This window comes from Lasioglossum baleicum, chromosome 12 (genome assembly GCF_051020765.1).
Source record: "Lasioglossum baleicum chromosome 12, iyLasBale1, whole genome shotgun sequence".
Lineage (NCBI taxonomy): Eukaryota > Metazoa > Arthropoda > Insecta > Hymenoptera > Halictidae > Lasioglossum > Lasioglossum baleicum.
Genome location: NC_134940.1, coordinates 14,599,238 through 14,612,881, shown reverse-complemented (window position 1 = coordinate 14,612,881; position 13,644 = coordinate 14,599,238). Strand labels below are relative to the sequence as shown.

General features: G+C 32.8%; 4 protein-coding genes across 12 annotated transcripts in view; 2 read left to right on the top strand and 2 right to left on the bottom strand.

The window, feature by feature from the left end:
- LOC143214010 (CCR4-NOT transcription complex subunit 6-like) overlaps positions 1 to 2,541 on the bottom strand; it is a 591,839-nt gene extending 589,298 nt beyond the window's left edge. For 2 of the 7 annotated variants that reach the window (XM_076434479.1, XM_076434480.1), the window contains exons 1-3: positions 2,343 to 2,519; positions 287 to 602; positions 10 to 185 (exon numbers count right to left, since the gene is read on the bottom strand). In XM_076434479.1, coding sequence (XP_076290594.1) covers positions 10 to 185; positions 287 to 594 — 484 coding nt within the window. In that variant the 5' untranslated portion in view covers positions 595 to 602; positions 2,343 to 2,519. Of the gene's footprint in view, positions 1 to 9; positions 186 to 286; positions 603 to 2,342 lie in introns of all 7 variants that reach the window. The other 5 variants (XR_013010084.1, XM_076434476.1, XM_076434475.1 and 2 more) reach the window with 5 other exon arrangements.
- Positions 2,542 to 3,287: 746 nt separating this feature from the next.
- Positions 3,288 to 8,770, top strand: LOC143213938 (uncharacterized). 3 transcript variants are annotated; one of them, XM_076434318.1, is made up of 6 exons: positions 3,289 to 3,504; positions 3,613 to 3,657; positions 3,736 to 5,481; positions 5,634 to 5,842; positions 5,912 to 6,040; positions 6,510 to 8,770. In XM_076434318.1, exons 2-6 carry the CDS (start codon positions 3,636 to 3,638, stop codon positions 8,664 to 8,666), a joined length of 4,263 nt encoding a protein of 1,420 aa, XP_076290433.1. In that variant the 5' UTR covers positions 3,289 to 3,504; positions 3,613 to 3,635; the 3' UTR covers positions 8,667 to 8,770. The 3 variants fall into 3 exon arrangements, with proteins under 3 accessions (XP_076290434.1, XP_076290433.1, XP_076290432.1); XM_076434319.1 differs by having other exon boundaries at positions 3,288 to 3,657; positions 3,736 to 5,436; XM_076434317.1 differs by having other exon boundaries at positions 3,289 to 3,657.
- Positions 8,771 to 8,996: 226 nt separating this feature from the next.
- Snrnp-u1-c (small ribonucleoprotein particle U1 subunit C) lies at positions 8,997 to 11,070 on the bottom strand. Its single transcript, XM_076434340.1, has 2 exons — positions 10,322 to 11,070; positions 8,997 to 9,187 (listed from the first exon to the last, which is right to left on the bottom strand). Exon 1 carries the CDS (start codon positions 10,841 to 10,843, stop codon positions 10,331 to 10,333), a length of 513 nt encoding a protein of 170 aa, XP_076290455.1. The 5' UTR covers positions 10,844 to 11,070; the 3' UTR covers positions 8,997 to 9,187; positions 10,322 to 10,330.
- A 375-nt stretch (positions 11,071 to 11,445) lies between these two features.
- Rpp21 (ribonuclease P protein subunit Rpp21) lies at positions 11,446 to 13,634 on the top strand. Its single transcript, XM_076434341.1, has 4 exons — positions 11,446 to 11,641; positions 12,861 to 12,922; positions 12,985 to 13,076; positions 13,210 to 13,634. The coding sequence occupies exons 1-4, from the start codon at positions 11,638 to 11,640 to the stop codon at positions 13,514 to 13,516; spliced, it is 465 nt and encodes a 154-aa protein (XP_076290456.1). The 5' UTR covers positions 11,446 to 11,637; the 3' UTR covers positions 13,517 to 13,634.
- Positions 13,635 to 13,644: the final 10 nt, after the last annotated feature.

Sequence of the window (13,644 nt, the reverse complement as noted above, 5' to 3'; positions counted from 1 at the left end):
CTTACATACCTTGTAAGTTGTCCAACATGTACGAAAGCAGCTTGCTAGTCCCTGAAGGTTCACCATACAATGCCATCACTTCTTTGCTGAGCGGATTACCCTGCAGTCCAAGCACTTTCAATTGGAACAACTTTCCTAATTCGTACGGTAACACTCGAAGGTAATTTTGATTCAATAATAACTCCCTGAAACAACAAATGAATTTACAATCAAAAATATTGTTACTTTGGTTTTGTATAATTACTTAAAGATTTGTCTAATTATATGAAGCAAATGGAAATTATACCTGAGGTAGATGAGGTCCCCCAGTTCTGCTGGCAAACTACGTAATTTGTTGCTACTGAGATCTAAAGCACGCAAGTTAGCCATCCGACCAATCTCAGCTGGTATCCTTTGCAAACTATTATCATTGAGATATAATGCTGTCAGATGTGTTAACTGCCATAAGTTCGGACTCAGATTTCTTATACTGCCTGTTATCTCCAACTCCGGCCAATAAGATTTCTTCCCAGAGTTTGCATCCTCCGTGGACATGAAAGTGTGAGTACGACGTGGGTTAGAGTTTTCATATTTGTCCTTGTGATTGCGGGACATCTTAAATACTGAAATAATTTAATTAGTTTCTGTTATAATTATATGAAAGCCATACCCTATTTTCGAAATACTCTACAACTATAATACTTCAATGTATCCCTAAACGTGATTCAAGTGCGACACATCAAATCAGAACTATGCAAATGGTATAACCAATATAAATTATATATTTTTGAAGATTTCCGTTGATTTTATAAAATTCTAAGTAAAATTTCGTTGGGAAATTAATAAACATAATGTAAAATTTGTATTAAATGCAATTCTATTTACGAAATAAGATACACGGTTTTGAAAACTGAAAATTCTTCACTAACTTCAGCGGGATTCAGAAAATTAGAATATCACCAGGGTACAATATAAAGGAAGTTATTTCAAGTTATATGAACAGTAAACAAATGATAATTTAAATTGATAGGAAAGTCTAATCGAATAAACTATTGAATATAATAGCATAATGTTAATATTAAACACATTTCTCTAGTCTATCAATAAATAATTAAACTATTTACCCTATTAGATCAATTGGAAAATCCTGTTAATTTTAAATGAAATATAACATATGTTTTTAAGGCTTCCAATTAAACATAGTTGTATGATAATTATTATATATTTTACTATTAAAAACTAACAGGATTTTTTTCATTTAAATTGAACAAAAGTTATACTATTTCACATTTAATTTTATGTGTGCAGTTACTCATAAAATTTAATATGCACTGAATATAAAATTATGACTTCATAATGTATAAAAACAATTGGAGACATCTGAGAAAACTAATACTTAATTGAAATAATTAAATAGTGTTATTGGAAGCGAAGAGTAGAAAAAGTGAAATAGTATTCTATAGACATAACTGTATAAAAATTAGCAATTTTCCAACTATATGTTTCTATATATCTCTTCTAGAACAATGTTGTATGGAAATTCCCTACAAGGAATCAATGTGCAATGTTTTGAGTTACATTCCATTTAATTTTCCATACATTCTAAAAATGATATTGAGGTAACGAAAAATAAGTACTTGTACCTAAAAAAAATATACTTTTTTATATAAATGTTAAACATAAAATGCTTGAAACATGTTGAATAGTTTGTAATACTGAAGCATCGTGGAACGTATTGAATTAAAACAGAATGAAGAATATAACAACAACAAAGTAGAATTCAATAAAGTATAGGTTAATCAAAATTAATGTCAAACACATGATTGCAAGTAAACAATTTTATACTGTTACAAGCACTATATCGCAATTTCATGTAATACAGTATGTCATAGAAAAATAGATAGATAAGAAAAAATAGATATACCTAAAAAATATGCTGATTTATAGAATATTTAACAAATCATTAAATAATAAAACCTGTGTGAAAAAACTTGTCTTTTCCACTACAAACCAACCTATTTGACTCGGTTCAATTAATAAGAAAATTATACAGAGCCTATCTCAATTATTCAATTTCTTCTTTTCATAAATGTATGCTAAATTTTGTGAGTAACTATAAGTGATTTCATAACCTATGAGTAAAAATGTAGATTACAAGACTGTCCGATGTACCCAAGATAACCTCACTTTTTATTTCGACAGAATCCATGAAGAAAGATTACAAAGTTGTTAATGCAAAATTTAAGTGGCAGTTTGTATAGTTTTCCATTTTTTAACGATCGTTCTTCCCTACATAGTTCGTATGTTCCGTACGACAAGCGTTCGCATTACAATACATTTCTCCAAGTCGAGAATTTCCATACCTTTCGAATTTAATACGAAACCTGAGGGAAACTGTTACGCACCTTCATCTACCTCTTAGCACACACAAAACGCGCGCGAAATTGATACCGAGTGAAAATTTACGCGTAAACAAAACTACCTTGACAAACACAAATCCTTCATTTATCAACTGCACTGATCGCGAACTATAGAAGATCCTGATTGGCCACACTACCGCCGAATTTTCCCGTATCAGTCGTCTCTGAACTAGGGAGATCTAGGGGTATAAACCAGTATAAACCCAGAAAGGTTATTACAAATTGTTATAAATATAAAAACAGAGTATCCTCTCTGATAAAAAGCACAACGAAATTTTTATATATTATCCTTAAAAATCAATCGCTATTTGTATGTCTATTTAATACAGACAAATCATTGTCGTAAATAAATATACAAAGTCTTATTATGCACACAAAGAATACAGTAACATTGTGAAGAGCAATGAGCAATGCATAATGTGGCGACTCCACAACTCACAGAAATTGTGTACATAGCATTCAGCATTATTGAAAAATAAAGTTTTTCTCTCTATAGAACTGTTAGTTTTGCTATTAGAGCAAAACACAACAACAATGGCGGTTCAATTGGCTCATAGACTTATAGAGATAGACCAAGATAGACTGCGCGGCCTGTACGAAGCGCTAAAGCCTACAATGGTGGCGCGGGGTATAAAGAGTGGGAGAGAGAGCAATAGCCAATGGGATCGCGCTCTCTTTCTAATTGACAAGTTGGTGGGGAGAGATTCGCCCAATGAAAGTGGAGAGTGCGTAGGAAGTGAGAGTTGACTGGCTCGCTGCGCCCCCACCAACTACCGGTGTGCGAGTGAGATAGAGATCCCACCGGCCGCCATTGTAGGCTTTAGCGCTTCATAGAAGCCGCGCAGTCTATAATCTCTATAAGTCTATGATTTCATCAGCGCTTTCTACAGACAGAGAGCGTTCTATGTCCTACTTACACTTGCTTACACTTTAATTTTTTCCTTACACCTCACTTACACCTGGCATCACTGACTGAAATCTTTGTTTCTTATTTTTGCCTATAGCAGAACAAAACCTGTGGATTGCTAATGTAGAGAACAAACTGTGTTATCGCGATGATACTAGGTATAATTGCGGCATAAAAACGAAAGTTTACAGACACCATGTAAGCACATGTGATTTTTAAGAATACATGATTCTGTTCTTAAAACCACAACAATAACCCTTGTTTCTTTTCCATGTGTTGTCTTTAAAATATTGTAATATAAAATAGCTTTATGTATCGAATAATCAAATATGGAAGACGATGCATTTCGGGGTGAGAACACTACATTATAACCTTTACTGTTTCTTTTTATATAATAGTAACTCTAATGAGTTACTTTGACTGTTGCAGATTATTGTAAAGCCGAAAATAGCGATGACGAAGAAGCTAATCGTGATTTACAATCCCACTTATACTCTAAAATTTACTATGCGTCAAATGACGTAGAAAATGTAGATACAAAACCAAGCATTAAATTTGAACCTCCTAATACTGGTAATGAAGGGTTTTGTAACAAAGTGGACAGTAGTAGAACATTTAGTGACAATGCTCGGAAAGATGTTACGAGAAATTATGAGAATAATTACATAACAACTGACCCAGTATTAGCGGAGGAAGATAATAAATCTAATGTTAAGTCTATCTGCAGTGGAAACCAAACTGAAGTATCAGATAAAGATAGTAAAAGCAATTCGAATGTATTCCATACATTAAAACATCTTCAAGAAAATGTTATTTCACAAGGTGGCAAAGGATCTGTAAGTCAGAGAGTAGAAGTTATCGATCGCTCGATTTCTTCTAATACAAGTAGAGATGTTTCTATCAAACCAGAAGCAGAAGAAGGTGAAGTAGAATTAGAAACTACAAATTCAAATTTTGAAATAAATGAATCTGCAACCGGATCTCATTTAAAATCTAGTGTTGATGATACGGGTGAAAATATCCAGGAAGAAGAATTAAGTTTTGTAAGACATGATGTTCATCACGACAATATACTTAATAGGTATGAATTTTCAAAATTGTTTATCAACGAGTTATACCAACAAAAATATGAACAGTTACAACTAGAATTACAAAAATGGAAAGAAGAAAAAGAAATGAATTTGAAAGAAAAGGAATGCGAAGAAGGAATTAAGGAAAAAAAAGAGGAGATTACATCCAATATACGCACAAATTCTACAAGTGAAACAGAAACAGACTCGAAATATAATGTATATACAAAGAATGATAAGCAGTGGAAAGCGAGTGACTTTTTCGAAGACGAGATAATGTTATCGTCAGATACAGAAACTGATTCTGAACAATCTATTTTCGAAGTACCAATTCCACCAAAACCTCAACCACCTGTTATAAATTTACAAGATTCGGATGATTCAGATGCATTAAGTAATAACGATGATTCAGATGAATGCTCATTTATAGTTGAAGATGAAATTAATAAAAAAGTGTCACATACTAGTTTAAGAAAGACAAATTCTTCTAAAGATAGATTAATATACAATATAACAGAAGATATAGTTTTAAATTGCTCCGAAGTCCAAAAAGGTGCATCAAGTATAACAGAAATAAAGGAAATGAGTAAAACTGTACAAAACAAATCAGGAGAGTGTCACGATAAGAATAAAAATGACTCTGAGGAGAAGAAATCTGCTTCAATGAGCAAAACGTGTAATAAAAATCTTAATGAGACTAGAAAATCATTGTCTAGCAGCGAAAAAGATAACGTACCAGAGTTTCGTGTTCCAGCGGTACCTTCTTGTAGTAGTAATGTTGTGTTTGATAGAGATAAGGATAAATTGGTTACCTCTATGGAAGATGTAACAAATTTAGAAATTTCTCATCAACCAAGTTCGAGCAGAAAAAGGCACAGAGAGAATGACAATGAGTGTTCTGTCAATGCAAAACAGAAAAAACAGTCGTATAGTAAAGATACACCTTCTGAAGTATATACCGATCAACATGGAGACAAGGATAAAACTGAAACAGTTTGGAGAGATTATTTCTTCCGTCCGATGTCTGAAAAAATTAAAGCCTTCTATAATGAATCACGAGGTCAAGAAAATTTTAATATTAAAGCTATACAAAGTAAAATGTCAAGTACGTTTTTAAAAGTTTCTACATTATTTTTAAGATCGCCAGATTTAAGATTGTCAAACCTTTCTAAAGCGATAACTACCGTAATGTTATCCAGTGTTGATATTAGAAGGGTGCGAGTCTTTATTATAATTTATACTTTTCATGAATTACAGAGGATCCGAGACTGTGGGCTATCTTAGACGAGGACTTGATGCCGAATTTCGCGAGGAGGAAACGCTTCTGGAACGTTAAGTGTAATAATTGTAACGACGTGGGCCACCAAACATACCATTGTACACTACCTAGAAAACCTCCTCGCTGTTATATGTGTGGTACTCAAGGACACACAGAAACACGATGTCCTCAAAAAATGTGCCTCACGGTTCGAATATATTTCATATGGAATATATTACATTATATAATCTTATAATTACATATTATTCCTTTGCAGTGTGGTAAAAAGCAAGGTACGTTTAGAAAAACTTGTGAATTTTGTCGCACATTATATTGTGACATGTGTAGAGCCATAGGACACAAGTCAACAGAATGCCCTGATCATTGGAGACGGTTTCATCAGACAGTTAGTTTTTCTTTTTCTTTTTTACTCAATACATAATCCGCACGCCGAGAGTTGGCAGAGAGAAACTTGTGGGTACCACGTGATATTCCTACTACGCGCTACATTGGCGAAGACAGTAAACGAGCGTATTAAGTGTGACTGCAACAGAGCGATGTGGCGACGCTAAACTTCTACAGCTTGTCAAATCTAGCTGTGCGGCTGACCAAAACATAGGAATGGGCAAACAAATACAAAGATTTCCCCTTGCGGGGGACATTCAGCCGTACAGCTAGATTTGACAAGCTGTATATGTCTAGCGTTCCGTAAGTTCCTAGCGTAAGAGTGGGATCCGCAGCCTGGCGTCAAGAGTGGGGACTCTCAGATCCCCTGCACCCCACTGCCTGACGCCACTGCCAGCTCTCGGCGTGCGGACAATAAATCTTCGACATACGGAAATTACGAGGTTTTTCATTAATCTTTGTTATTTCAGACACAGAATTCTGAAATACACGTTCCAGAAAATTTGTCTGAAGTTATGAAACCTGCAGATCTGCTTTACTGTTGTAATTGTACCAGGCGTGGACACGACTCCTCTACATGCCACGACTATCGGTGGTCTCAACACTTTCCAACACCAGCATTTGTAACAAACTACATGGAGGGAAATGAGGAAAGAAGAAACAGTGCAAGTGAAGACGTGATACCATTGTCTGACCCGAAAACCAAAAAAGAGAAAACTAAGAATATAATAATTCCAGAAGGATTAGGTGACGTTCAATATTCCTCTATTTTATATAGGTATGGCTCTTTTAAAACGTCGGCACCTAATGGCCAAATAGGACATAAAGAATTAGACGGTGACTTATATTTTAAAACGGATAATTTTTTGAAAGATGAATTCCCTCCGATTTTTCTGCACGAATTGATAAAGATAGTCCCGTTTGATTTAGTAATATATCGTACCAAGAACAAAGCATTGTTCATAAGAATACGATCATTCACTGGTCATGTAGGATACATACAAGAAATTTTCATTTATTGGTTGAAACTAACTGACGAAGACAAACGATTGTTAAAAGTGCACGTAAATATTCCACGCGATGTAGAGAAACTGTTACATGTTTTCTATATGAAATGGGAAGAAATGCTAAAGACTGCAGACAACCCTCATACTCTGTCTAATGAGATAAAAACATTAAAATCAACACTGACTAGTATCACTGATCCTTCTATATTACATACTACTACTGATAGAATATTGCGTTTACGGAGTAAGTTACTGAATATTTATAACATCAAAGTAAGTCGCTGGCCAGAGACACTTAGGCAAATCACTAAAAGGGTCAAGAAAAGTTTACGCAAGAAACCAAAGACATTTGTCTTCACTGATAAGGTATATTTACGATGTATACACATCTACAATGAAATATATTTGCCGCGTACATTAACAGATAAAGAGATGAAAGTCTTATTTATAAAATATAAACAACAACCTATGCCGAGAAGTAAGAAACAGAGAAAGAAACTTGATCCATATGCACTATTTTTACAAAGCTACAACCTAAACATGACTCCACTAAAACAGAAGAAAACTGGAAAACAAAATCCAAAAAATAGCAGTACAACTTCACCAAACATTATTCGAGAACAAAGTGGGAAAATACTTCCTTGTGCACCTACTGCAAGTATTACTCAGGAACAGAACAAGAGATTACCTGCTTGTACAACTACTGGAAATGCTATTCAGGAACAAAGCAAGATGATAGCGACTTGCACATCTACGGAAAATGTTAGTCAAGAACAAATCAAGAGAACATCTGTTTGTACATCTAATAAAAATGATATTCAGGAACATAGTAATATAATACCTATTTGGGTATCTAACGAAAATGTTACTCAGGAACAAAACAAAAAAGTACCTATATGTACATCTACTGAAACGATTTCAGCAACTAGTAATGTTCAACGAAATGACAATGTTACAAGAACTAACACAGGTGTTCCTACTGGAAGATGTCATGTAGGAGATTCTAGTAATACTGTTTCTGAAAGTAAGGCTACTTATCCCATAGAAACAGTACAACTTCAGTGTAATAACGACACCTCAACTAATGATAAAGTGGAAAATACGACAAATCAGATTCAAGAAAGAATTTGGCAACCAAATTTAATTAATACGCCAATAGTCGGTACAATATCGCACCAATCTGGCAATAATCAGATAAAACATACATCTTGTACATTAATACAAAGCAATGACAATAACTCTGAAGAAAACAGAGAAACTGTAAAAAATAATAATGCACCAGCAACATCTAGTTTACAACAAGAACATACAGACATCCCTGAAACACCTGTTACAAAGAAGAGAAAGAAAAAGAAGAAGAAAAATAGTGAAAGTAACACAGAAGTTGCGAAAAATGTAGGGGTAAGCACTGATGTGGCTATAGAAAGTAAGGCTAAAAAGGTAATAAATGAAGCACTTGAATTCAACTTACCATACATGAACAAAGCTGTAGAAGAGGTAAAAAAGCGAATAAATGATAAAAATATTAAACAGGAACACATAGATGTGCTACAGAGACTAATAAATTTAGAAAGAGACCATCAGCAATATGTGAGTTCATTTTGTAGTTATCTACAATGAATTTTGTTTTTAAGTAAAATGTACTCATATTAATTTCTTCCACAAAGACTGTGAATAAAAATATAAAACCTTTTTGAAAAATGATAAAATATTATTGTAAGTATTTACTAGAGCATACAAAGAATTATACGAAGTCACATGTAAGGAACCGAACATCTAAACATTTCTACTGGGCATGAAAATTATAAAAGAAGTACATAGATCTTTATGGGTAAAAAATGTGCATCTGATATGAATTTGAACTTAATCTCGTTTTGAGCTTTAAATACTTCAATTCATTGTCATCTTGAGCTACAGTTGTAAGGAAGAAAAAACGTTTAAAATTTCTTATTTTGCAGAATTTGTTATATTTTTAAATACATCAGAGCGGTTTGATCGTTCTGATTCATTTTTCGTAATTTATTATATTATTGTTTACATACAACAAGAATTTAATTATATTTAATCTCTTCGCTGCATAGTGCCCGAATTGAGAGTTTCCAGAAAATAAGAAATACTGATGAATATGAATCAAATTCCATCTGAAACAATTTAACCCGCTGTTAGAAACAGAGAAATTATGCTAGATGTAAGAAATAAATTGACCACTCTATGTGTATGGCTGTAGGTATCACTAATGAAAGAGTTAACTTAAGAAAATATAATGTATATATAGTAAAAGTCTAAGATAGAATTGTTTGGAAAGTATATAATGGAACTTAATCTTAAGGGAATACAATGTTATACACTATGTGTATACCAATATCGCATGAGTGTCTAAGTAATATTGATATTTGATTCTTACATTGAAAAAGTCAGCTTGCAAAAAAAAACGAAGGAGAGCACCTTTATATAATACGATGTTCTATGATGCATTAAATATCTTTGTCTACTTTAGTCAATAAAATCATTTTGTTCGAAAAGAAGTCACATATTACTTACAGTGGACACACCTTTTAACAGCTAATAACTTTTTTAAAATTGAACCGTACAACTTACGTTTTTTTTAGACGTTAGAAGGATGATGTTACTGTGTATGTGTAAACAAGTTTTTCAAAATTTCTGTTGCTCGAAATTTTGAAGAAAAAAGTGTAGGTCACGATTTTTAACTTCTTTATATGCGTCTGTAATGAAAATTTAAAATATGCCTTTTGTAGATCTATGTAAGTTATATACATAAAGAAAGTTTCATCAAAATCGGTTGACATATAAAAAAGCTATAGATATTGTAAATCACAGATTCTTACCATTTTTACAATATCTAAACGTTTTGATTGATTTCGATGAAACTTTGTGCTTAGATAGATCTAAAGATTTAAAAAAATTTTAGTTTTTAAAGGGTGTCCACTTCATTTTGTCTTTAACTGTATATAGTAGCCATCAAGGTATAATTAAATTTGTGTATTTTTTCTACTATTAATAAACATCTTTTATTGGCATCGACATATCAAATTTAATACCAAAAAACATGTAAAAGTTAGAATGAGACATGTTTCAATTTACTTAGTCAGTTCAGTTACAATTTAATTAAGAGATTTGTAGACTTGCTAAGTGTCCCAACATTCACAAAATGTATGCTTCATCTTTTACAACCATATGTACACACTATATTAAATCATCATTATATTAGATCATCAAGTGATTTATGTTAAAATCAGAATGGTTTAAAATAGTACATGTTTTAATTATTTCTTCATTGGTGGTGGTCCTCCCATAGGCGGTGGTGGTCCATTCATAGGTGGTCTCATTGGACCCATAGGTCCCATAGGTCCCATCATTGGTCCCATTGGCCCCATTGGGCCCATCATAGGTGGTCGCATGCCCATCATTGGAGGTATAGGTCCGTGTGGTCCCATCATCATTGGACCTCCAGGACCCATTGGTCCACCAGGGTGCATTCCAGGAGGTGGCATCATACCTGGTGGACCCTGAGGCGGTACCCCAGGTCTAGGTCCGAGACTCGATGGCGGTGGTATTGCTGCTCCTTTATTCGCCGCAAACGGATTAGATGCAATTTTTCCAGCTTTGAATGCCGCAGTCGTAGCATCGATCAGATGCTGCGCTTGTTCTTCCATCCATTTTTGATAAAAATACTTGACATTGTCTTTGTGTTTACGACCCTGACAGTGGGTCTTGCGTACACTCGGTGAATCGTGTGTCAAGTAAGTGTCACAATAATCACAATAATATTTTGGCATTGTCTGCTGAATATTACTAATAAAGATACTTTGAACTTTTTATAATAACTCTCACAATCGTGAGTGAACTATTTTATTGATGAAGTTTGTATATCAACTGATATAACCCCAAATTTTTACCGCTTGCATCTCTGCTTGTATTCACATCTGTTACCATAGAATATTTAACCAGAGACGAGAGACTCCGGCGCAAAGAAGTTACATTCCTGGAGTATCCATTGGTATCCATGCTCATCCATGCTTTATATTATCCCCACCATTTAACGATATAACCAATCGCGAAATACGTACGAGTTAGCACTATTTAACATAATAAGAGTAAAGTAAAATTGAAAAAGTTATAGAATGAGATACGGTGACATATATATACCCTTTCCTTTCCAACACTTTATATAGGTTCGCGGTGCTGCGACTTCTCAACAGACTATAGCACTTTGCCCATATTCATCATCTGGTAGACTAGTAGACGATGTAATCCAATGTAATCTTGGATAAGTAATATATATGTATAATCTAAGCAACATACTTTGTTCCAAGATTATATTATCTACCAGACGACGGTTGTGGGCAAAGTGCTATAGTCTGTTTCCCGCGTGCCTATGACCGTCCACTGCAGTCCACTGTACCCCTCCTATATTCTTTGTTTATAAGTAAAGTATAATTGGAAGAATGCTAGATATAACCTATACTTGTCAAATATGAAACCTTGTTACACTGTTTTTAACTTACTAATATTCGGGAGTAGTGCATAATAAAGAAGTGGCGAAAACTTGTGCTTAAATTAATGCACAATTATGGGTTTGTAATCTAACATCTTAACTTTACAATTTGTTACATATACAGTAAAAGACAACAGGTATTTACATTCTTTTACAAAAGTAAAAGGAATTTAATTTTTGTATTATTATCGTATTATTGATATGCAAATAAGGATGGTCCTATAATGTTATTCATAAACCTCACTAGCAACTGCACAGAAGTTATTATTCTGTATGTAACAATAACAATTTACAGGGTAACGCTTTTTTGTGATAAAACTACCAACGAAAACAATTACGTTAGAATTTTTTTAGGAATAGTAATCTTAATTACACTACAAAATAATTAATCTAAGACTCAAAGTTTATTATGAAAAAGATTTATATTTGCACATTTTTGCTAGTTTTTCAAAATTTAATCTTTGACCAATTTTAGGGGTGCACATATTACACAATGTATTAAACAATTGTTTATTAGGATAGTGAGAATTATAATGGAATCAATAACCAGATGGTTCATAAAAATTGTTATTTGACTATAGTAAATAATAGACAAATATTAATATATTACAAGTGATGAAACATTATGTGCAAAGATGATAGCCAATTGTTAAAAATACTCTATAGAAATATTACCAAGTAGGTGTTTCAAATGTGATTAGGAATCAACTTCTAAGCTAAATAGTGAACGAAAGAAACCGTTGCTCTTGAAAAAAATATTTAGAAAAGTATTAAAACTGATCTGCTTCTCAGTCAGTGGAAAAGAGTTGCTTAGTTAGGTAAAGTAAGAATTAATAGAATTTTATCATACAACAATTCTGGCATTAAATCCATAAGAAAGAATATTTCAGAAATCCATAATCAAGAATATATTCAGGAATACAAAGCCGTCTATACTATATGTGTATGTGCACATTAGATAAATGATATTACAAATACATACAATATTATAAATCAAAGATATGTTAGTGTCAAGTCAACCATCATTTTCTTGAAATTATCAAGAACTTGCCAATAACTAGAACAGAATGTAAAAACTCAGAAATAATTCTAGACCGATTATTTTCAATTTTTTAAAAGAAGATAGCTGAAGTCATAATTGCTGCCTATTCTACACCTACTGTGTTACACTAACAACATATAGGTGTGCAGTAAACAACTATTATGACCTTAGTTATCTTCTATCGGACAATAACTTTAGTGTAACTATATCACTTCTAAATATTATTACAAAACACTATATTTCTCCACTTTTATAGATTCAGATGTAAAACTATGTCAAGGAAAAGATATATTTGAAAGGATGAATTACCTTTATCAGGTAATTTTCATTGTAATTGTTTTATTTTTTATTATCATAATTATTGAATACAACTTTTTCAGGCAAGTCATTTAATGGCATTAAAAAATAGAGTAGCAGCATCATGCTATGGAAATATGATGGTAGGGTGTGCAAAAAAATCTGTATTACGAATGTGAGTGTAATTCATCATCTTCAAAATTCAAAATATTTCCGCATAAACAAGCATTCACATTATCAAATTCTTTACATGAGAGAAAATTTCTCTTATCGATAAAATAAATATTTTATAATTACAACCTTTTTAGAGAATCTGATATTAAAAAGACAATTTGCAAATGCTGCCAGTCTCCACTTATACCTGGTGAAACAGCTAAAGTACGATTGATATCGAAGCCTGTAAAAGGTGTGAAGTGGACATGTCTAGTTTGTTTAAGCGTGAAAAAGTATCCAACAAAAAAGGGTCATAAATTATGGACAGAGCAGGATAATTCGGTAATTCAGATTTTTAATTATGCACCAAGATCAAAAGTGATCAACAGCGATCCTAATGCTAAGACAAAAGATAGCACTTCAGGAAAAGGTAGATCTGTTCCTACAGAAGAAACTAAATAAATACACAGAATTGAATATTTATTTCCACATGATGTTAGATGTGATGTATGTTGGTGTATGAATACTTTTCTTCGATGATTTACATAAAATATGATACAATAAATTTATAATCAATAAACAGATATTTT

Excerpts from the sequence above, each read along its gene's own strand:
- Rpp21 (XM_076434341.1), top strand. Across the intron at positions 12,923-12,984 it reads GGATGAATTACCTTTATCAG|GCAAGTCATTTAATGGCATT; the intron begins GTAATTTTCATT and ends CAACTTTTTCAG. Across the intron at positions 13,077-13,209 it reads AAAAAATCTGTATTACGAAT|AGAATCTGATATTAAAAAGA; the intron begins GTGAGTGTAATT and ends CAACCTTTTTAG.
- LOC143213938 (XM_076434318.1), top strand. The coding sequence starts at position 3,636 with ATGGAAGACGATGCATTTCGGG. Across the intron at positions 3,658-3,735 it reads GGAAGACGATGCATTTCGGG|ATTATTGTAAAGCCGAAAAT; the intron begins GTGAGAACACTA and ends TGACTGTTGCAG. Across the intron at positions 5,843-5,911 it reads CTCAAAAAATGTGCCTCACG|TGTGGTAAAAAGCAAGGTAC; the intron begins GTTCGAATATAT and ends ATTCCTTTGCAG.
- Snrnp-u1-c (XM_076434340.1), bottom strand. The coding sequence starts at position 10,843 with ATGCCAAAATATTATTGTGATTATTGTGACACTTACTTGACACACGAT.